This window comes from Haliotis cracherodii, unplaced genomic scaffold, assembly GCF_022045235.1.
Source record: "Haliotis cracherodii isolate W230 unplaced genomic scaffold, xgHalCrac1.p SCAF_7, whole genome shotgun sequence".
NCBI lineage: Eukaryota > Metazoa > Mollusca > Gastropoda > Lepetellida > Haliotidae > Haliotis > Haliotis cracherodii.
The window spans coordinates 14,248,378-14,273,495 of record NW_027266330.1 but is presented as its reverse complement, the minus strand read 5'-3'; the positions used below and the strand labels follow the sequence as shown (position 1 = coordinate 14,273,495).

Below are 25,118 nucleotides of genomic sequence, written 5' to 3'. Positions count from 1 at the left end.
TAAAGAGTCCTTATTATTAAAGCTGCTGAAACCATAGACCGTTTTTGTCTGTTGTGCATTCAGCAATATTCAAGCTATATGACGCGATTGTGGATCGGACAATCCTGTGAATAACATCATGAGCATCCATCTACCCATTTGGGATGCGATGACATTCATGAACCTAGTCAGCCTGACCACCCGATCCCTTAAGTCGCCTCCTAGGACAGGCATTGATTACTGAAGACCATATCTAACAAGATTAGATGGCGCTTGTATCCTGCATGTATCCCAAGGAGAAAGTGAACATTAGGTGTCGAATGCACATACATGTATCCAATGAAGAAATTAAACACTGTGTGTAGATTGTATCCTACATGTATCATACGAAGAAAGTCAACATTAGGTGTACAATGCATGTTTGGTGTCGAATTTATCCTACTTTTATTCCACGAAGGAAGCAGAGCTCAATTGTCCACGGAGATGCAGGCGGATGTATGAGTAATATCAGAATTTCGGACGAAATTTGACCAAGAAAAGTCCTAGCAGATCATCTTCTGTTTACAGTGTACTAGAGAAGAAGAAGAAGAACTTTTATTTGCATGAAGGCCTCTGGCCAATTTACAATTACAGTTCACAATATACCAACTGTTCACAGATGCAACAGTAAAGTAACGTGACACATTACTTATGTCATAATTGAATTGTACTACTTGTTCTTTTTGCATAAGCGTAATATAGGAAACATAATAGATTTGAAATGGTTCAAGCTAGGATATCGACAAAGTTTTGCCGGTAAGTATTCTTTTCTGAGATCATTATGACATGAACAAATGAGTAAAAAATGAAATTCATCCTCTATACCATTATTACAGACTGGTCATATTCGAAAAGACTTTTCTATCGACAGATATCTGCCTTCATTATTCTTCAATTTTAAAAGACCTGCTCTAAATCTTACAATTATGTTTCTAAATTTTCTTTCATACAAAACTGAAAGATATTTTTCAGGTTCTAAAAGACTTTTAAACTCTGCATATAAATGATATCTTGAACTAGAGTTTAAGACTGATATCCAGTTTTGGTAAAACATGTTTATACAAGTATCCTTAAACAGTCGTAGAAATGAAAGCTGGTTCCCAACTGTTTGCAATATCCATACAAAACCAAAGCCATGAGAAAAAAGAAGTAAACGAATGTTAGAAGCCCATGAATGGCGTCCACAGTTATCTAAATAAAATAACATAGTATAAGCCTTTTTTGGCCATCTGTCTTCATTTATATGAATTATTTTAAGCCAAAACGTAAGTGTTCTAACATAGGAGTTGATGTACAGTGGAACGCGACCCGTTTCCCCGTAAATTATAGCATTTGGGGTTTGTTGTCCTACTTGCAGGAATTTCCTACAGGCTAATAGATAACTTTTTCCAATGTGTCATATTGCTGAAATCCCCACACTTCAGAGCCATATAAAAGTATAGGTTGTATTTGCAAATCAAATATCTTAAAGAACACTGACTTTGAAATAAGATCAATTTTACTTAAAGTTGCAATCAATTCGACCAAAGTTCTTTTTGCTCTTAGTGCTAGATCAGATATACTATTACTGAATTTTCCTGATGAATAAAAAGGTAAACCAAGATATTTGAAGCTTGACACTACCTCAACCTTTTCCCCTGTATAATACCAAATATCCTTTTTTGAAAGCACCCCGTCTCTTCTGAATACAACAACTTTTGTTTTTTCCAGATTTACCGTCAAAATCAATTTTTCTGTGTGGGTTTCTAGAATATTCAACTGAGTCTGCAGTCCCGTGACACTATCTAATGTTAAAATAACATCGTCGGCAAACAACAATAACATTATCTCTATTAAATCAGGGAATAACTGTACACCATGCATTCCATTAGAAATAGCTTTATTAGATTATTCACTTATGAAAAGTGAAAACAGTAATGGACTCAAAATACACCCTTGTCGTAGACTAATAGGGCTGTCAAAATAATCTGTGAAACCTAGATCACATTTTACACACAATTTAACACTTTTATATAAACTTCTTAAAGCTTTTAACATTTTACTACTTATACCATAAGACATTAAGAGATTCCACAACTTATCACGGTTAACAAAATCAAAAGCCAGACTTTTACCTCCTTTTAATGAACAGGAATGATAATAGCTTTTGACCAAACAGCTATAGCATTATTTAGATATAGCATTATGTATCTCTTCATCTATTATAGTGGAGTCCAATATATCCTCTTCCACATTGTTTACCACATTAGTACAGTTGGGTTCTAAATGTACTTCGTTGCCTACGTTCGATGAGGAGACATTCTGATCACATAAAATATCAGCATTGAACACATTGCTAAAATTGTTAAACGAAGCATCACCACTTATATAATTTTGTTTACTACACGGCTTAGAGAAGTTTCCAAAACTGTTTTTGATTGGATATAACTGCTGTCAACGCCTTCGCAGTCTTTGTCTTAAATTCAAATTTTGACTTTCGGCAGACAAATTTATTTCTATTCCTCAAAGTACAGTATTGTCTTCTAGTAATCGGTAGGTATGTGGTTCTCAAGTATGAACGATGTAATCCAGGATATATTAAGTACATATACATATAAAGAATAATAATTTTCAAAGAAATATTTAGTCTAAAATTCATTTCAGTGAGGTATGGATCAATGGGTTAATACCATTGAGCAGTAATACCGTTGTTGTGAACGTCTTAATATAAATGGAAGCGTTGCAAGAGACTTCGCTTGGGGACAACCCTACATTTACACACCCACGCAGGCACGCACGCACATGGACAGACTGACAAATATAATAGCAATAGCAATATTCCAGCAATATCACGGCGGGGGACTCCAAAAATGGCCTTCACACCTCCTTCACTTGCTGCGTTGGGTAGACATTAGATGATGCTTTTAGAAGTTTATTTGAATCAAAATAGCAATTATGCTTCGTCTTGTTTTTAATTTAAGACGAATCAGTTAAGATTAACAAATTATTTATTGTATGTATTATTGTGGGTTGTTTTTTTATATACGCTCCATGTATAGTGTAACATTTTTACATGAATATGCACCATCTGAGTATCATTGAGTGTGACAAAATCGTAGATTGTGAAAAAACCCTTAGCGTATTCAAACCGCTTATCACAACTCAGTCACTCAGATGCCCTTAAAACGATTTTTGCACCATTAGCTATCGAGTGCTTCTAAAAACCATGACTGTCATCGCGTGCGGTCCTCGTACATTCAAATTTATTAGCGAGCAGCTGGAGGTAAGTTGTGTGTTTTGTGAATCAATCCAATATACAGAGAGGTTTTCCATTTTAAAGATGTATATGCTTTAACTACCTGAAGATACGCCGGTTGGTTTGTATATATTGACAGATGTATACGTGAATAAGCAAGGCCAGACAATGTGACATACTATCTACAACGCCACCATTGTAATCCCCTCTGACAAGCACAGACGCGAATCACGGAACGCTAAATGATTTAAACGACATTATAAAATTTACTGCAATTCCGTGCAATTTGATTTAGAAAATTTTATAATGTAGTTTTAATCATTTAGCTTTCGGTGATTCGCGTCTGTGCTTGTCAGAGGGGATTACAATGGTGGCGTTGTCGATAGTATGTCACATTGTCTGGCCTTGCTTATTCACGTATACATCTGTCAATATATACATTGCACATCTATCGGGTGGTTCGTGACTTGGTTCACTGAGTGTTATCGTCCCCAGTTTATCAGCCTTGGTCATACAGCTGGGGTAGTCAATCAAACATGATAAACGTGAGGAGCATTTCCAATTATGGATGAAGCAATTCTACACAGTTCCCAGCACTTGAACAGTCAACACAGGTGGGTTTTTTTATTTTTGTGTGAAATTTCTTTGTTTGTTGTTTAGCGCCGCATTCAGCAATATTCAAGCTTTTTGACGCGATTCTGGATCGGACAAATTGGGATACTTTGGCTTTACCTAGTCAGTCAGCCTGACCACCCGATCCCGTTTGTCGCCTCTAAGGACAAGCATGGATTGTTGAGGACTATTTCTTACCCGAGTTTGTTGTTGTTGTTGTGTGTGTGTGTGCGTGCGCGCGTGTGTGTGCGTGTGTGGTGCGCGCGTTTCTGTACGTGTGTGGTGCGCGTGTGTGTGAGCTTGTGCGTGTGTGTGTGTGTGTGTGTGTGTGTGTGTGAGAGAGAGAGAGAGTATATTTTGGCCCATAGTGCATCATGTTCAAGTTAAGATGTCCATGTTGCAATGAACGCACCATTGTAAATGCTCTACAAGAAAAAAACCATGATACAAATGAATCTTCACTTGCGAGATAAATTAAACGATAATAGTGCTTAAATAGTTATAGAAAATGAATATATATTTTTCCTGGAATGCAAAACTATTCATGCTGTGAAATACATATCTACATAATCAATATCATGCCATCCCAACGCTTAAAACATTATTGAATTATTGTCATCATGATGTAAATTTACGAACGTAGTTTTTGTAAAAAAAGCCGAGTTTGCTTCCTCGTGTCACTTGGTAATGCAGCAGTGATGCGTATTTTTCAATAGTGCAATCAACCATATATGTCATGAATAAATAAATGCACTACTTTGTTTATGGAATTGTGTATGTATGTTTAATAGGCCAGTGGCCTGGAACTTCGTGAATAAATCCAATCTCAGAGTATAAATAGGAGATAATCATCATCAATCTGTAGAAGGATGGAAGCTTTTATTAGAGGGCCTAATCACAAAGTACTGGGGTGAATATGTCATTCTTACATTACTGTATGCCGCGGAAATCATTAAGACATGATCTTTATCTTCTGTAACATGGTTGCAGTATGAGCATGCTGGTGATGTGCAATTCATATTACATAAAAGTTTTGTAAATATTCAGTGTACGTTTAATGTTTCTATCGCTTCCAGATATCGATCTGTCGAGCTTTAAAGCTTAAAATCTGAATAATACGTACAGGATTTCGAGTCTGCCATATCGTTGTATCCCTCTTGTGGATACATGTCTTTACATCTCTGTTTAAACTGCCATAAGAAAAGATCATCGTTTCAGACTTTGTTGTTGCTTTTGTTGTTACTGTTTATGTTTAACGTCGCATTGCATTTCAGCCGTATGACGTACGGTGGCCTGTTAAAGCAGTGACTGATATAATGAGCAGCGATTCACCCCGTCAGGTACGTTGATTCGCTATCATACAAGCCTGAACACCCTATCCACCTTTTTGTAACCTGAGCCATACCTCTCTATGAAAGTTACTTCCTTAATGCTAATAATTATATTTATTACTGTAGTCTGACACGTCAATTGTTCACACTGTCCAAAAGTGCTAACACCGAGCTACACGGAATTTCATCAACGTTTTTCACATAGCGACATGTTTGACGGATACCCGCTACAATGGGTCGACGTTTCACCGAAGCAATATGCTGTATGGTCGGACAGAGCTAGACTGGTACCCTGCCCTTCACTTCCTAACAGCTGCAGCCGAAGAGCTCAAGCGTTCTAGGGAAGTTAAAACAGTCAGGGAAGGCTTTATTCTTTTGATTGTGCCGAATAACAAAAACATGTTTAGTGTAATAATGTACAGTTAGGAATGTTTTAAATAGTATTTTCATAATTATATAAATATTTCGTATGTACCATATCATTATACATATGCGAAAGAAAGAGAAAGTATCTTGTTTTTTCTCGCCTATGTATCATTATTATTATTTAAAGATTAAAATAAAAATATGCAGTAAAGAGGGTTTGGTTGATCCTGGCACAGTCAGGCTGGTTAGACTCATCATCAGCTCAGCGCCCTTGCCCCTCTACACGCAACCTAGACAGCGAGTGGGACTTCTCCCAGCAAGCGCTGTCTAGTCAAACCCTCCCAGAACTTTTCGGAGAATGTGAAAATTCCCTAGCACTGCAGCCCTCTGCATTACCCAAATTGCCAGGAGGGTTGTATTCCTGGTAGAAACCCCGGGTACTCTCCCAATGTCAGTCAACAGGTTGGAAGATACCAAACCTCAGGCACCGAGAAAAATGCGGAGTCGGACAACTTGGTACAGTAACTTTTTTTATGCAAGCGTTACATTTCGAAAGCGAGGTCCGCATATTTGCCATGTTTTTCCTGAACCTTGGCAATCATATTAGTGTCAAGAGGGACAGAAAATTCAAAGATATAAAAATCAGGTTTGTTGGCCATGATACGTCTGAGGCTGTATACCGACCTATTCCAAATAATTTTGTGTTTATTATTTTCCATGACGCCCTCTACATAGTCCGGGTCGTACCATGGCTGGACTTCTGTGTCATAACCACAGGTATCACAATCGTGTCATTTAATATACTGTGTTTGTGCCAAAGCTACTGTTGGACAGTCTCATTAAATTCATAACATAATCTACATTTCATATTTACATTTTGATGCAAAATCATCACTGACGGTTTCAAGTGGTAAGTGGCTGGTCCTGAGCAGCAAACAGAAAGCCTTCTGTTTCACTTTTCAGGCCAGACGACTTCACCCAAGCGAAGGACTCTGCAGGATTGCTTATCTTCTCAACACACTGCACTTAAACTCGATGCAGTGGTTGTTCAGTTAGCCTCTCCTTTACAAAAACTGAGTCTGGGCCGATTCGGTTGACACTCATTTCTGTACCGTCCAGCAGTAAAATACCATCAACAAACTCAACACCGACATTGAGATTATGTCCCATATCCTTGGCTCGTTTTAGAAAACTGTGGAATGCCTTGTTTTCATCATGAGTCTTGACATGCTTCACAAGAGGATCATCAGACAAATAAATGTGTGCAAAAGTGCACAAAACAATTCTATCATGATGAGCCTCCACATTAATCAAACCACGTCCTACCAAAATGATTGGTAAATATAAGAGATTGGGGGAAGAGCGAGGGTGATGGGATCTATTGTCTGACATGATTCTTCGTGTGAGGGTGTCAATACCCTGAATTTCTTGTTTCGTCCAATCAACAACACCAATACGAAAGGACGGCCTCAGCATGTTATTTGAAAAGGACGCGACAAGCAGAATCTGTTTTCTGAGTGTTGATCCTCTATTGGCAATACGTTCAAGGTCATCCATGTAAAGAGGTGTTGGGGATCTATGTTTAGGAGGTCCCGGGTGATAACCTTCTTCTTTGCTGAGCAAAAAGCTTAAAGGATTTAGTGACAAACAGAAAAGCAAAGGGCTAAAAGAATCGCCCTGAAATATTCCTCTTCTGATAGAAATGGGTTCCGAAGTCACCACCTGCCCCTGCGAATACATCTCAAGTTGAGTTGACCAGCAATTCATTAAGGACTTGAGTAACAAAAGTAGTCCCTCGGGGAAGTCTATACATTCCAGTGACCTCAAACTCCATTCGTGAGGTACAGAATCATAAGCTTTTTCTGTAGTCTATCCAACACATTGAGAGGTTACGGTGGTAAGTTTTAGTCTCTTCAAGGATCATTTTCTGAACTAGTAGTTGATCCTTACAACCCCAACATCCCTTTCTGGCTCCTTTCTGATCCATGCAGATAATGTCATTAGATACGCATTATTATTATTATTATTATTATTATTATTATCATTATTTTTATAGATGGATAGGGAGGGAATATACTCCTGGGTTGTGCTGGGTGCTTCCTTTACAACTTTGCTGATTGGCCCAAGTCTCACCTACGCCACTGGCGTATTCCACGTCGCCATGTTGAAAGAGTTTAACGAGGACTTGGTTCTTACCACCTGGGTAGGATCGACCTTTGGCTGCATGTTCGCCCTATCAGGTACGAGCTAGAATACTACATACATAATTATGTGACTATTTAAATCCTAGTGGACCACGTATGCGTGTCTTTGTTGTTTAACGCCGCAATACACAACTTACATGATGGAGGTGGACCACGTTTAAGATCCTTTGAGCTGTATTGAAAAAGAAACATCAACTGAATATTTAGTGAAAAGATAACCTGTATATATACTGTATTTAACGACTAACATGAAGCATGTTACTACAGAGAAGCCCTTTTAAGTTGCAGCATTAATGTCGACAGAGATGTTCACCAGAATAATTGTTTGTTTGTTGTTTAACGCCACACTCACTCAATATTCTAGGTACATGACAACAGTCTGTAAATAAACGAGTCTGAACCACTCAATCAAGTGATTGACATCATGCTCATCGAACCACACAATCATAGGAAAAGGATGCCATGCACTTCACCACGCCACTGGGCATGACTATCCGACCCATTTCGACGTCCCTTACGACCAGTAATTGTTGCTGAGACCTACACTACAACGCAAACGTTGGTTATCGTGTTCTGCAGTAAACTTGCGAATAATCCGCGGATAAGTTGCAAATAATTCGTTATTAATCCCCGGATAAGTTGCAATTAATTCATGGATAATTTGCGAATAATTTGTAAATAATTCGCGGACATCTGCTGATTTCTGCGAAAATTCTTTAATTGCTTTATGGCACTAAGTAGGAGTTTTATGGGACCATCACGCCGTCAACGCGGGCCGGACCATGGCAATAGTCTCTTTACATACAATGTATACTATGATGCTACACTGTCAATGGACTGCAGGTACATGTGATGTTTAATAAATACATGCAATATATTCCTGCTAAAATAACGTTGTCATTAAATATTCTTATTGACATGAATATGTGATTTATGATCAACTTGTATCGTACCTCTTGTCTTGTACAAATCTACAAGTAAACATTAACCTACTTGCATATACTTATGTAGTCGTTTGATGAATACCACTTGGGACACTGGTTATATCACAGTTGATGTATGTACATGACTATCTCCCTTGGTAAAAACCACATGCCATGTACATGTATGGAGGGACGTCCTGATTAGTGTGGCCACAAGTTAACGTTGATAACAATATGAAGTACTTTACATGTGCTCCTACAAAACTGAATATTATATACTCATTTGTATTTGACACATATGCTTTAATTCCCATGTTATCTAAATAACAAACAACAACCGTAACATATGGATCTTTCTGTGCGCAGTTGTTGGAGATCATAGCCTGTTTTTATAATGTATTGTTATGTATAGTAATATCAATTTTATGACTCCATACTAGTTTTAAATATTTCTCTGTGATAAGTCTAGTTATTTTACTGCCCATCGTTGGCAGGTTTTTTATACGTTTTCAAAGTATTTATAATTTTAAACCTTTGATAGTCACGTTATGGCTGAAATATTGCCCATGTGACTTAAAACTTAACTCACTCACTCACTCACTCACTCACTCTTTCTGTGCGTAACATATGCTCAGTGTCATAGTGATATATAGTAACTACGGTTATAACGAACTAAAATTAGTGGTCCCTTTGACTTCGTTATCACCGTAGTTTAGTGTAGTGTTCTGGTATAAATCATTTTTAACCATTTTGTAATAAATACATATGGTTGATTCGGATACATACAACACATTTTACACGTACTGCACCGGGTATTACACTCACACAGACGGTCAGTAAGACAGCTAATTATCTTGAATTAGTTTGTAATTAATTTGGCATGTACATCAATTGTCGTCAGTGCATCTAAGTCAGTGCATATTTGCGTTTTTCTCCAGATATTAAACAGCGCATTCAAGTAATGCTTAGGTGAAAGTGCGGGGTGGTATGTGAAGCATTATTTTGTCACGCAAAACATCGGTTTGATGTCCCATATGAGTACAATGTGAACCCTGTAATCTGGTGCACCTACACGTATACGTATCCTGTCGATATTTTGCTGGACAGCGGTGTATGTCCATATTATGTTCAGAATGATCAGTCAGTTCAGTGTGGCAGTGTGGAGTGAAAGTAACTGTATGATGATTAAATTTAATGTGTGTGAACATATTGTTAGTTTATGGTATTAAATAATCGTTCTGACGTTTGGTATGTACGTTTTGTGTATACACGATATACATAACTGTATCTCAGAACGCAGAACTGACAACATCCAAACATGTAATTAGTCCGGAGAAAATTGTTACATATCATTTTCTTTACATTCCTGCTTGAACAAAGAGCCTACATGTATGCTGTTATCGGTGCAACTGTGTGTCCATATACAGTCTCAGGCTGCTGATGTCACATCAGACCCGTGAAGATCCGGGGTAGAAAAGGTCTTCAGCAACCCATGCTTGCCGTAAAAGGTGACTATGCTTGTCGTAAATGGCGACTAACGGGATCGGGTGGTCAGGCTCGCTGACTTGGTTGGTGCATGTAATCGATCCCAACAGCGTGGATCGATGCTGATGTCATTAATCACTTGATTGTCTGGTCCAGACTCGATTATTTACAGACCGCCGTCATATAGCTGGAATATTGCTGAGTGCGGCGCTAACAACAAACCAACCAACGTCACATCATCTCCCATCAAGTCACCTCTATATTTCAAGCATTATTTAATTTCCGCAGACATTTTGAATGAAAGGAATTAAAATGAAATTCCTACGTGTAATTTGCCGAATTAAAAAAATATACACCAGTTCTACAAATTGTTCCAACAGACATGGACCATTCAACTCGCTCGCGAAGGTCGAAGGTCGTATACGACGTTAAAGTGAATACATTTTTATAGTGTACATGTATATATATAACTCTTAACTGAATAATACATATTCATGATAATCAATTAGTCTCGTTCCTAATTCGAATGAGCACATTCTAGATTTGCAAGATTACAGGCACAATCCTTCTTTTAACAATGCATTATCATTTGTTCTCGTTCAATCTATTGTACTTAACATTTGAAGTCATCTTACAGATTCAAGGAGTACTGTAATGGTGTGGTATTATGAATGAAATTAGAATATGATTAGTGAAAAACAGTCTCCATATGAGATGTACACGTATAACTTGTCTTCCACCAGCACGCTTGTGCCAACGCCCAGGGGTCACAAATCTAATTGGTCCCATAAAAGGGGCAATTAGTTTCGCACATACTCCGCAGTAGCTCTGCGGAGTATTTGCGTAGCTACGCAGAACTTTTACAAACATTCTGCGTAGTTCCCGCGTAGATACGCAAAAGTTTTACAAACACTATGCTGAACCTTTGCGAAATAAAAAAAAGACTTTTGCGTTGTTGTGTATTTTGTCACCCGGAGTCCCAATGATACTTCGCCCGAAGAAATGCATTGCTAAAAGCATTCAGCTCAGAGGGAAATACTTGTCAGCACTTGCGATAAAAAAAAAAGTATCAGCCCCACCTAAAAATAAAAAAAAATTAAAGAAATGTCCTCAAGCCTAACCAATATATTGTTTGAAAATCATATATGACACACAGTGTCTGGCATTATGAAGTATTACATGCGAATAAACAAAACTATTCCTCCGTCTTATACTTTACAGGTCCAATTGCCAGCTTAATAATCAACGTGTCTAACTGTAGAACGTGTGTGGTGATGTCTGGTGTCTTGATGATGACTGGGTTTACGACAAGTTTTCTGGTGACTGACATCAGATTGCTTTTTCTGACCGTGTCCTTAGTTGCAGGTAGGTATTAAGTGTAATCTACGTCCGATGTCTTCTTTGTCAGTTGCAGTAGGTATTAAGTGTAATCTACGTCCGATATCTACGTTGTCAGTTGCAGGTAGGTATTAAGTGTAATCTACGTCCGTTGTCTGCGTTGTCAGTTTCAGGTAGGTGCCCAGTGGCATTGTGTAGTGTAATATTAACTGTGCAATCGGCGTCCGTTGTCCATGTTGTCAGTAGCAGGTAGGTGCCCAGTGTCATTGTGTTGTGAAATATTAACTGTGTATTCTACGTCCGTTGTCTACGTTGTCAATTGTAGGTAGGTGCCCAATGTCATTGTGTTGTGACATATTAACTGTGTAATCTACGTCCGTTGTCTACGTTGTCAGTTGTAGGTAGGTGCCCAGTGTCATTGTGTAGTGTCATATTAACTGTGTAATCTACGCCCTGTGTTTGTGTTGTCAGTTGCAGGTAAGTGCCCAGTGTCATTGTGTAGTGTCATATTAACTGTGTAATGTACGCCTTGTGTTTGTGTTGTCAGTAGCAGGTAGGTGCCTAGTGTCATTGTGTAGTGTCATATTAATCTACGTCCGTTGTCTACGTTGTCAGTTGCAGGTAGGTGCCCAGTGTCATTGCGTAGTGTCATATTAATCTACGTCCGTTGTCTACGTTGTCAGTTGCAGGTAGGTGCCCAGTGTCATTGCGTAGTGTCATATTAATCTACGTCCGTTGTCTACGTTGTCAGTTGCAGGTAGGTGCCTAGTGTCATTGTGTAGTGTCATATTAATCTACGTCCGTTGTCTACCTTGTAAGTAGCAGGTAGGTGCCTAGTGTCATTGTGTAGTGTCATATTAATCTACGTCCGTTGTCTACGTTGTCAGTTGCAGGTAGGTGCCCAGAGTCATTGCGTAGTGTCATATTAACTGTGTAATCTACGCCCTGTGTTTGTGTTGTCAGTAGCAGGTAGGTGCCTAGTGTCATTGTGTAGTGTCATATTAACTGTGTAATCTACGCCCTGTGTCTACGTTGTCAGTTGCAGGTAAGTGCCCAGTGGCATTGTGTAGTGTCATATTAACTGTGTAATCTACGCCCTGTGTCTACGTTGTCAGTTGCAGGTAAGTGCCCAGTGTCATTGTGTAGTGTCATATTAACTGTGTAATCTACGCCCTGTATCTACGTTGTCAGTTGCAGGTAAGTGCCCAGTGCCATTGTGTAGTGTCATATTAACTGTGTAATCTACGCCCTGTGTCTACGTTGTCAGTGGCAAGTGCCCAGTGTCATTGTGTAGTGTCATATTAACTGTGTAATCTACGCCCTGTGTCTACGTTGTCAGTGGCAAGTGCCCAGTGTCATTGTGTAGTGTCATATTAACTGTGTAATCTACGCCCTGTGTCTACGTTGTCAGTGGCAAGTGCCCAGTGTCATTGTGTAGTGTCATATTAACTGTGTAATCTACGCCATGTGTTTGTGTTGTCAGTAGCAGGTAGGTGCCTAGTGTCATTGTGTAGTGTCATATTAATCTACGTCCGTTGTCTACGTTGTCAGTTGCAGGTAGGTGCCCAGTGTCATTGTGTAGTGTCATATGTACTGCTTCTCATACGTGCAGTGTGTACGTTGTCAGTTGCAGGTAGGTATCCGGTGTCACATTAACTACATACATCTACGTCCGAAATACCATAAAGACCTCGAGTGTTGACGATAAATATTTTTACTTGTGCTGCAAAGTGAATTAGTTTTCAAAATCAACAAAACCTCTTTCTATTTTCTTCAAACAAGTTTTATAGGATATGGCCCACTGTCATTGTGTAGTGTCATATCAACTGTAATCTACGTCCGTTGTCTACGTTGTCAGTTGCAGGTAAGTGCCCAGTGTCATTGTGTTGTGTCATATTAACTGTGTAATCTACGCCCTCTGTCTACGTTGTCAGTTGCAGGTAGGTGCCCAGTGTCATTGCGTAGTGTCATATTAATCTACGTCCGTTGTCTACGTTGTCAGTTGCAGGTAGGTGCCTAGTGTCATTGTGTAGTGTCATATTAATCTACGCCCGTTGTCTTCGTTGTCAGTAGCAGGTAGGTGCCTAGTGTCATTGTGTAGTGTCATATTAATCTACGTCCGTTGTCTACCTTGTAAGTAGCAGGTAGGTGCCTAGTGTCATTGTGTAGTGTCATATTAATCTACGTCCGTTGTCTACGTTGTTAGTTGCAGGTAGGTGCCCAGAGTCATTGCGTAGTGTCATATTAACTGTGTAATCTACGCCCTGTGTTTGTGTTGTCAGTAGCAGGTAGGTGCCTAGTGTCATTGTGTAGTGTCATATTAACTGTGTAATCTACGCCCTGTGTCTACGTTGTCAGTTGCAGGTAAGTGCCCAGTGTCATTGTGTAGTGTCATATTAACTGTGTAATCTACGCCCTGTGTTTGTGTTGTCAATAGCAGGTAGGTGCCTAGTGTCATTGTGTAGTGTCATATTAATCTACGTCCGTTGTCTATGTTGTCAGTTGCAGGTAGGTGCCCAGTGTCATTGTGTAGTGTCATATGTACTGCTTATCATACGTGCAGTGTGTACGTTGTCAGTTGCAGGTAGGTATCCGGTGTCACATTAACTACATACATCTACGTCCGAAATACCATAAAGACCTCTAGTGTTGTGCTGCAAAGTGAATTAGTTTTCAAAATCAACAACACCTATTTCTATTTTCTTCAAACTAGTTTTATAGGATATGGCCCCGTGTCATTGTGTAGTGTCATATTAACTGTAATCTACGTCCGTTGTCCACGTTGTCAGTCTCAGGTAAGTGCCCAGTGGCATTGTGTAGTGTCATATTAACTGTGTAATCTACGCCCTGTGTCTACGTTGTCAGTTGCAGGTAAGTGCCCAGTGTCATTGTGTAGTGTCATATTAACTGTGTAATCTACGCCCTGTATCTACGTTGTCAGTTGCAGGTAAGTGCCCAGTGCCATTGTGTAGTGTCATATTAACTGTGTAATCTACGCCCTGTGTCTACGTTGTCAGTGGCAAGTGCCCAGTGTCATTGTGTAGTGTCATATTAACTGTGTAATCTACGCCCTGTGTCTACGTTGTCAGTGGCAAGTGCCCAGTGTCATTGTGTAGTGTCATATTAACTGTGTAATCTACGCCCTGTGTCTACGTTGTCAGTGGCAAGTGCCCAGTGTCATTGTGTAGTGTCATATTAACTGTGTAATCTACGCCATGTGTTTGTGTTGTCAGTAGCAGGTAGGTGCCTAGTGTCATTGTGTAGTGTCATATTAATCTACGTCCGTTGTCTACGGTGTCAGTTGCAGGTAGGTGCCCAGTGTCATTGTGTAGTGTCATATGTACTGCTTATCATACGTGCAGTGTGTACGTTGTCAGTTGCAGGTAGGTATCCGGTGTCACATTAACTACATACATCTACGTCCGAAATACCATAAAGACCTCGAGTGTTGACGATAAATATTTTTACTTGTGCTGCAAAGTGAATTAGTTTTCAAAATCAACAAAACCTATTTCTATTTTCTTCAAACTAGTTTTATAGGATATGGCCCACTGTCATTGTGTAGTGTCATATCAACTGTAATCTACGTCCGTTGTCTACGTTGTCAGTTGCAGGTAAGTGCCCAGTGTCATTGTGTAGTGTCATATTAACTGTGTAATCTACGCCCTGTGTCTACGTTGTCAGTTGCAGGTAGGTGCCCAGTGTCATTGCGTAGTGTCATATTAATCTACGTCCGTTGTCTACGTTGTCAGTTGCAGGTAGGTGCCTAGTGTCATTGTGTAGTGTCATATTAATCTACGTCCGTTGTCTTCGTTGTCAGTAGCAGGTAGGTGCCTAGTGTCATTGTGTAGTGTCATATTAATCTACGTCCGTTGTCTACGTTGTCAGTTGCAGGTAGGTGCCCAGAGTCATTGCGTAGTGTCATATTAACTGTGTAATCTACGCCCTGTGTTTGTGTTGTCAGTAGCAGGTAGGTGCCTAGTGTCATTGTGTAGTGTCATATTAACTGTGTAATCTACGCCCTGTGTCTACGTTGTCAGTTGCAGGTAAGTGCCCAGTGTCATTGTGTAGTGTCATATTAACTGTGTAATCTACGCCCTGTGTTTGTGTTGTCAATAGCAGGTAGGTGCCTAGTGTCATTGTGTAGTGTCATATTAATCTACGTCCGTTGTCTATGTTGTCAGTTGCAGGTAGGTGCCCAGTGTCATTGTGTAGTGTCATATGTACTGCTTATCATACGTGCAGTGTGTACGTTGTCAGTTACAGGTAGGTATCCGGTGTCACATTAACTACATACATCTACGTCCGAAATACCATAAAGACCTCTAGTGTTGAAGATAAATATTTTTACTTGTGCTGCAAAGTGAATTAGTTTTCAAAATCAACAACACCTATTTCTATTTTCTTCAAACTAGTTTTATAGGATATGGCCCAGTGTCATTGTGTAGTGTCATATTAACTGTAATCTACGTCCGTTGTCCATGTTGTCAGTTGCAGGTAGGTGTCCAGTTTCATTTTGTAGTGTCATATTAACTGTGTAATCTACGCCCTGTGTCTACGTTGTCAATAGCAGGTAAGTGTCCAGTACAGTTCAAATACGGAGTGGAGTATCAAATTATCAAATTTAAGTAAACTTGTGCAAAAAGAACTTCACTGCACATGTTACAATCCTTTTCAACCACCTGTTTCAGGTTTGGGCATGGGACTGGCAGGGACTGGAGCAATAGTTGTTCTTGGATACTACTTCCCGAAACGCGCAGCCATCGCTTCAAGTATCTGCTTTACCGGAGGAGGATTAGGAATATTTGTCCATCCAACACTGTTTCAGTTTCTCCTTGAGAAATACGGATTTCATGGAGCCTATCTTATAACAGGAGGAATAACATTTCACACCTGTGTTGCCGGCATGCTGATGCGTCCTGCTGTAACAGAGCGACGGAGACAACAACGCATTTTAGGTGGTCAAACGCTAACACAAAAGATTACGCTTTCAATGTGTGGAACCTCGACGATGATTGTCAGTGTCATTCAAAACGTATCATTCATACTTTTTGTGGCCAGCATTTTGTGTTTTTCGCTTGGTGTGTCTACGCAATACCAATTTCTACCCGAATTTTTCATATCACAAAGGTCTACGTTAGAAGAAGCATCGCTTGTTGTGTCGGTTTCCGGAATAGGAAGTATTCTCTCGCGAATTCTCGTTGGATTTGCGGCGAGTGACGAGAAGATTGGAAGTGCCACAATATTTTTCTCCATCAATGGGATCGTGGCTATTTTCACGTTCTTTATACCACTGTTCAAATCATCAACTTATCCACGAATAGCATATGGATTTATTCTCGGATTATATACGGGAGGTGTGTGGGTTCTTATGGCTACTTTGACTCTGGACATTCTTGATCTTCACAACTTTGCGACAGGCGTGGGTATCGGGAGGTTTTTTTGTGGCGCTGGCTTCTTGGTCGGTCCTCCCATTGCTGGTATGTTTTGTTTGTTTGTTTGTTTGTTTGTTGTTTAACGCCGCACTCAGCAATATTTCACCATGTGACGGTGGTCTGTAAATAATCGTGCCTGGACCACACAATCCAGTTATTGACATATGAGCATCGATCCACGCAATAACATAGAGGAAGAATTCCAAACCATCGTTATGTACTTATATCAATACCAGCAAATCTCTTCATCAGGAAATCTAAGCAATTTCCAACATTTAAGAAATGTTCACCCTTTACAAAGACGTACGTTTTTAAGTTGTATAACCAAAGGACTGTTTTAAATTGAGGTTTTGTAAACAGCCCCACGGCACAGTAGCTCACCTGGATATACCAACAAAACAAACACAGTGTCATATATTAGTTTCTTTTCCAATATGTTATGACACAATACTGATGAAGAACTAACACTAAGCGCTAATGATTTGAACAAAATATGATGTCGCCGTGTGGAAAATATACATGCCAACGTTCAGCTTACTCAGTTTAGAATCTATTTTGAAAAAACGGACCAGAGCCTCTCGAATAAATTCAGGTGTCATCAATGGTGGGTACTTGGTTGTGAAATTTCAGCTCCATTGGTCCAGTAGTTTCTGAAAGGCACCGGACAAACAGGCAATGACATGAGCTCACTTGACTTTCAGTCAGGTGAGCTGAAGGAATTGCGTCAAAATATATGTTTTTGGTTTCCTTACTGGATATGTATGCACATACGAGGGGCGTTCAATAAGTTTTGCAACTTTTGCCACGCCTCTTTGAAGACTTTAGGTCCTCGTCACACTGGACATCCTGCGTCTTCGACGTAGGGCATATTTCATTTGCCGGAGCAAGAAATAGTCACTGGGGGCTAAGTTTGGGCTGTACAGTTAATTCACCCACCCTAAAGCCCAGACTCCCCCCCCCCCCCCCCCCCCCCCATAATGTCAGGAATTAAAAGCTTGAAGGACAAATGGAATAAGTGTATTGAGGTGAATGGAGATTATATTTTAACTGATGTTCATATTGTGTTTAATGATTCTGATACGTTTTATTGTAGGGACCCTGGTGGAAAGAAGCGGCACTAACTACAGTGCATTTCTGTTTTCAGGTAGGTCACACATTTTAGTAAGTTCATACCATGGTTGCACATGTGATGTCCAGAGAGTATTTGTTTAATATTGTCAATTAATGCTGTCTTTAAACCTACATAATTAACTTTTTTCATGATTGGTACTGCATTCTGCATACTCGTCGAGGTATCAAAATTTTGAATGTTTGACGGTTTGTTGTTTAACGCCGCACTCAATAGTCCAGCTATGTGACAGCTGTCTGTAATAGTCGAGTCTGGACCAGCCGGTCCCGTTAGTCGCTTCTTACGACATAGATGGATTTCTGAAGACCCAGATTTTATTGAATATCAGTTAACACGACGTGGTTCATTGCATAACAATAGATAAGGCTTGTGTGGTCTGAACAACAATAGATCTTTAAGGTTTTTCAACTACATGTACCAGCAACCGACGAAATAGTAGTGGGTGTTTGTAAAGGTAACAGGCATTCTGCTTATTCTCGAGTCTCAATTGCCGATCTTATGTTTCCAAACGACATAGTACCATTGGTTGGTCTGTTCATGTATACCGTAACATTCGAACAATGTGACTGAACAATTTGAACAATAGGACTAAATACATGACTATTTAAACAGAAGCGTGACGTGGAAGACATGCGCTTATATCAGCATCACCCCTAACTGTATTCGTGTGATCTGGTTTCAAGATGACAGGTATAAAGGTTCTATTTTTTAAAAATAAATATACATACCGAACAGTATTTTTGGCACACTTTTGTCTGCAAAAAAAGGACGCACTATCGTTTTCCTACAATGCGAGCCACCTGAAACAGGGGCTTGATTATGTTTTTTTTATAAAAAACAATTCCAACCCCCTTGAAATCAGATGGTTGCTCCATTAGGGTTGACGCCTCTCATTATCTGGTCACAGTTAACTGGTTCTCCAGTACACGCCTGACTTCAGCTACCACTGATATCGTCTTCTCGCTTGTCATTTAAATGAATATAATTCCTTCTTCAATCTGACATCTGTAATTCAATGCTAACATGTGCCTTATCAAATCGTCATGTTTCAGTACCTAAAGAACCATGACCGTCTTTTATGCTATAATTTTAGAATGAAATGAGGTTTATGTTCCACGGTTCAATGGAATGATCTCTTTGTCTTTACGCTCTTTCACAACAGAAAATACTTCAGGTTTTGGTTGATCAACCTAATCAACTCACACGATCATTTTCCACAATACGTGATATCTTTCTTGACTTTTCAAAATATCTTCATGCTTATTTACGTTCTGTGGTTAACTCTGTAGAATGTTCCTTTCACAAATTCACTGTGCGTAGCCCGTCTGACACGATCAGATATTTCAAACAGCTCTTCTGTTCAACGCAGGCCTAGTTATTTACTGAAATGTTTCTCAGAGATATGAGACCAAGGTTAAATAGATATTTCTCTGAGAGTTCGCTAGCTTTTACTCGAGGTTCTACATAGGCTTCACATTATAGGTCAGGCAGAGACGAGGGAACCGTGGGATTGTTATTATATACCAGATCTTGTAGGGTGTATTTTTTACAATTCTTCTCTTCATCTATAATGCACTGAAAACGATCTTTAACTCATTCCGATGTCTGTACCAGAGCAGTTTCGTTGAGAATGTCAGCACGATCTTCGATTTTGACATGATACCACCAGTGGTCGCAAAGAAAATGTTCAGTAAAATCAGCTTCCTGGAGATGGGTACTGCCATCAGACAGGTACACAGACCTAAACACGTCCAAAGGACACGGCACAGAAAACCTAACTTCGCGATTCTTCAGACGTGCCTGGAATCCTCTCTATATATCTCGAAAACTGCAGAAATAAGCTGTGGACAGGCATCTGTTTGGTGGTAGGACTGTATCAAATGACTTGGCAGATGATGTTCAGGCTCCCAGGTGCAGTCCCGTATTGAGTAACCCTCCCATTGCACCAGATATAGTACACACTGAAAGCAATGAACATGACTAAAGAACATGTAAAATATTACATTGATGTTCGCCAATACTATTTCACTTGAAAATACATGTGTTTCGATCATATCAGTTTGGTATAATTCTCTAATGTCTAAATATTATGTTTGGTTGTATTGTAAAACGTATGATCCTATCCAGAATATAAGCCTTATAGATAACTGCTTTATCTATAAAAAAAAGTTCCATCAGTAACATTATGAGAGAATCACAGTCAAGCATGTCCTGCTTGACTGTGTTGATTTTTCCATCACAAGGGATAACTATTTCAAGGTTACATCTATGAAGGATCTTTTTAACACTATAAGTTCTCATTTAATTATTGTTTTTTTAAAGGAAATAGAGTTGTTTAGTAAATTTTGTTAATTTGTTTTGTATAAAAATAAATGATATTTTAACATTAGTAGAATGACTTGATCTCTGTGAATGTTTGTGGCTGTATCCTCGAAGGGGGTTAAAGTAGTGTAAAATTATTGTCCCCCTGGGAGGGTATCGTAAGTCCAAAATATTCAAAGTATGTTATTCTTACTATAGTTGAAATCGTAGCATATGTGTTCTTTTTAATTTGGACTAAATTTCCCAATAATCGCCAACAGCTGAAGGGCTGATGTAAATCCGGCTGGGGTCCATGCAGGTAGCAAAAGTACTGTAAATCCCTATGGACCCCAGTATGGTGATCTACCTTCAGTTGTTGGGAGATCAATAGACTGATTTTATAATGTATTGTTATGTATCGTAGTTTCCATTTTTATGATTCAATACTAGTTTTAAATATTTCTCTGTGATATGTCTAGTTATTTTACTGCCCGTCGTTGGCAGGTTTTTATACGTTTCATAGTAATTATAATCTTTAATCTTGATAGTCACGGTATGGCTGCAATATTGCCGATGTGACTTAAAGCATAACTCACTCACTCGCTCACTCATCAGTAACATATTTCACAATTAATAACCGTCTTCGATGTTGAGCAAGACTGAGTGAATTGGGGAAATTGTTGCTTAACCCTACCCTGTGGAAGTAACTATGAATTCATACTTTATGACCATTTTTGGAATAGTATAGAAAATATAGTAAGAAAAATTTGACGAATAAATAGATATGCTCGGGGTATGTATCACAAGTTATACAGTGTCAAACTTTGTGATAAATCTAACAATTCTTCTTTCATTATGGGACCCGCAAAGCAAAACAACCCCCTACATCGTTTCAAGGTGGAAGCCCTTTACGTCCAAGTTAAATAGAATATAAAAATAGTCTTTAGAAACCTTACAGTAAGTAGAATATATATATAGGCGGAGATAACTCCTGTCTATGGTAAAACAGAACCTAGTCATTTTGTGCTATCATACATTTCCGATTTATCCAAAATAACATATGGTAAAACAGAACCTAGTCATTTTGTGCTATCATACATTTCCGATTTATCCAAAATAAAATATATCACATTCTGTCCAATAATGTACTCTTTGACATAATATACTAGAGACTTTCTTATAAGTACTACAATCCCCCCCCCCCCCCCCCCCCCCCCCCCCCATCCCTCCCCCGATAGTCTCCCAAAAGATGACAATCTCTCTGCAGTCAAAACATATGGCTGGTAATCACCGAGCTGTTGATCAAAATCACAGTCCTTGGCCCATGTTTCTGTGAAACAAATTCATCGTCTAGAAGTTTATTAGTAATACCGGAAATGTTCCAGAACAGGAAATCTGAAATTGATTTAGTAACACAGCGATAATCCGGGCCTCGGCCACACCTCTATTTATTATTAGTATCTGTGTCCTGCCTATCTGAATGCTGTTGGTAATCCTTAACTACAAGGGCACCATTCTTGTAGCAGCCTTGCTTGTTGTTACGTCTCAAATCCTGGAGTACTTTCCTCTGGTGTGTGGTGAGATCACTGCCTATACCATATCCACTGTCCTTCAGTTTATCGCGCAGGCCTATTGCTCCCACTTTGCAGTCCATAGAATTGAATCGAACTATAATAGGTCTCGGGCGATTAGACTTTGCATAGCCAATCCTATCGGCGTTCACAATGTCGGTTGCTGAAAATGGAGTACCATCGTTATGGGTGTTCAGTGTTTCGCAAATAACTTCCTTTATGTTCATTTTATTTTCATCAGGTTTCTCAGCGACACCATACAGCAGTATATTCTGCTTCCGGCTGTACTGTTCTAGTTTATCCACAGTATTATCAAGGTTGTCAATCTTATCGGTAACATTACTATATGCTGACCTGTCTAAAGTAGAACTATGCTCTTCAACACAAGCGACACGTTCAGATAATGCTTCTATGTCCAGCCGTAGTATTTCCTGTTGGCTTTTCATATCTGCTATTTGTAGTTTGAGTTCATCCACGGACTGATTCAATTTACGTATGTCAGACTTTATATCACGGATATCCCTAGAAAGTTCTCACTTCATTGCCCGAAGCTCTTGTAAAATCTCATCTTTACATGTTTGGAAGTCAAACTTTGGGGGCCCCGGGTTCAATTCCACATCCCCTGAGAGAAGCAAACGATTATGTTGATGAATGATTGTAACACTCACCATAGTCATTGTGTAAAGGACCAGACATGTTGCCATGAGCCGGTAGCACCTCTTTGTAAACGGTGTCCTTTTCGTCCTGGGGTTGTAATCGCCAATATGGCCGACCTGTCTCGTACCTCGAGGGTAGGTGAAAGTTCTTATGCCGGTACCCTACGACCAAACTGATAGCTGTATCGCGAACATAATTAAGTCCCTATATGGATACAAACAAAGTAATATTTGTGCATCTTCAATTGACAAGCGTAATGTATATCCTATCCATTATCATATTATTCATGAGGGAATGAAGATGTGATACGCTGGATAACCGGGAGGATGATATTCTGCAGCACCTCATGTATTTTCAGTGTATTAAATAAAATAATATTAGTGGAATTTTGATCTGGTTCTGGTTAAGTCTGCACTGACTTATAACACAATTTACGGGTTGCGACTGTACAGTAATGAAAAGTTCGTTATTTGATAATTTTATCTTATCAGAATACTAGTATAACTTGACAAGTGTGCAACTGGCAATTGCATTACGGCTAAGGTTTTTCCCGAATCTTTCAGAGCGACATCATCACATCGAAGGAGTCCAGCTAAACAAAGCCAGATGTGTCAAATAAGCGACCTGACTGTTAAAAATGGCTAGCTATACCGGCTCAGAGCATGGTCCATAGAGAGCCCTGAACCAGCTTAAGGCATCAGCTCAATTACTCTGTTGTTGTGACGACGTCACATAAACCGCTATGAACAATGGCGAAGTCATTTCAATTATTTGCGACATTAACAAGGGGACAATTGTTACAATGCTCAGTGAGGACTATTGAAATTAATTTCATATCTTTACCTGCCCTTATGAGTAATATTGGTTTGACGATTTGGATAAAGTATTTCCAAATTTTCTGTGGAAGGATAATATATTGTATCAGATTTTTTGTCCAAGATGACTTCTCATGTAAAGAATTTCTACCTGTTAATAACTCATTTCATCCAAATTAATTAGATGGATATAATATACAAGACGGAATATATCCAGTAAAACTATGATGACGTGAAGGGAGTAGAGATAATATTTCTTCAAACTGATATTTCTAAAGGGACCGTTCCACTCAAATACGTGTATGTTAAATGTTCTTCATGACTTCATTATCCAAATTGAAGGGACGATAATAAATCACAAGTAAATTATTTTCATTTTGGCCAAATAAAATGTTTTAACTATTTAGCCGAAGATGCTAATTTATGGTGAAGAGAAACCTCGAGCATTTGCGCGGACGAGGTCGACTAGCTCGTTTGTTCTGCTAGCTCCTCATTCACTGTTGTGTTTTAACTAGTCTCACTCTGATTGATTAAAAAGCACCATTGTTCACGAATCGAAACATTATTGGTCTGGCGGAAGGTCCGGGGTTTGATCCCCGGCCGCGTCAGATCAAAAGACGTGAAAAGATAGAACTTGTTATCCTGTGTCTGAGTGTGGTATTCATGTTAAACTGCGGCATGGTATCTCAGTGGGCTAGCAATATACAACGGCGTACGTCCGGACTACTTAAAGCATGCATCATATTCTTTAGACTGTTAGCTATCTGCTGGGCATGGTATGGGTATGGTTTTACGCCGCTTTTTAGCAATATTCCATCAATATCACGGAGGTGGACACCAGAAATTGGTTTCACACATTGTACCCATGTCGCGAATCGAACCCGGGTCTTCGGCATGACGAGCGAACGCTTTAACCACTAGGCTACCCGACTGCCCCTTCGTCATCTTGGTATGTGTAGGGAGACATATAAACATGCATATAGCACATGTTGACCCATGTCTTTAACGTTTTTGCGTTTACCTTGTACGAGGCACTGCTGAAGAGTGGATCTGTTCGGTTGCTTCAGGTGCGATGTTCTTCTCGGCCACTGTGTTTGGGTTTCTATCAACTCTGAAGAGAAGTGTTCTGGACCCCTCCAACGACACAAGACAGGACACACATGTTTCTGAAGCTTTAGTTACAACGAGTGAGTGAGTGAGTCTGGGTTGTGTGCTGCTTTAACAGTACAGTGATTGCGAAGAATATTTGCTCTTCTGGCAAGCGGCACTTTTTTAAAAGTTTGGGCCACCGATCCAAACGAGAGAGCCAAATCTAAATAATGAAATTAAGAAACACGAACCACAGTTTACTATTCTTTAGTTACCAAGTCTCATTTATTAGTTAATACATAAGACATCTGAGATATATTAATATTAGGTTTCTCTCACATTTGACGAGTCGATGACACCATGAGTATGAATGCAATTTCCGAACATTATATGACAGGAACTTATGTTGTAACTTACACTATTCAACAGTAACTATCAATCCATGAGGATGATATGGTTACTACCAGATATAGATGTCATGTAAGCAGTCCATAGCCCGGTTAGGTTCAAGTTTCAAGGATTCAAGGATGACATTTTTATACTTGCCTTTTTACGGACATCTGGTAGCATAACTATTTGAGAATGATACAGAAGCACATGCTCATAATA

The 25,118-nt window shown here is 39.3% G+C and overlaps 1 protein-coding gene and 1 pseudogene across 1 annotated transcript; one reads left to right on the top strand and one right to left on the bottom strand.

Annotated features, from left to right (window-relative positions):
* Nucleotides 1-3,223: 3,223 nt before the first annotated feature.
* Nucleotides 3,224-24,615, top strand: LOC139448517 (monocarboxylate transporter 12-like). The gene is made up of 7 exons (XM_071230074.1): nucleotides 3,224-3,280; nucleotides 5,140-5,205; nucleotides 7,619-7,802; nucleotides 11,396-11,539; nucleotides 16,204-16,992; nucleotides 18,041-18,091; nucleotides 24,488-24,615. Exons 1-7 carry the CDS (start codon nucleotides 3,224-3,226, stop codon nucleotides 24,613-24,615), a joined length of 1,419 nt encoding a protein of 472 aa, XP_071086175.1.
* Nucleotides 21,822-24,365, bottom strand: LOC139447791 (protein unc-13 homolog C-like; annotated as a pseudogene).
* Nucleotides 24,616-25,118: the final 503 nt, after the last annotated feature.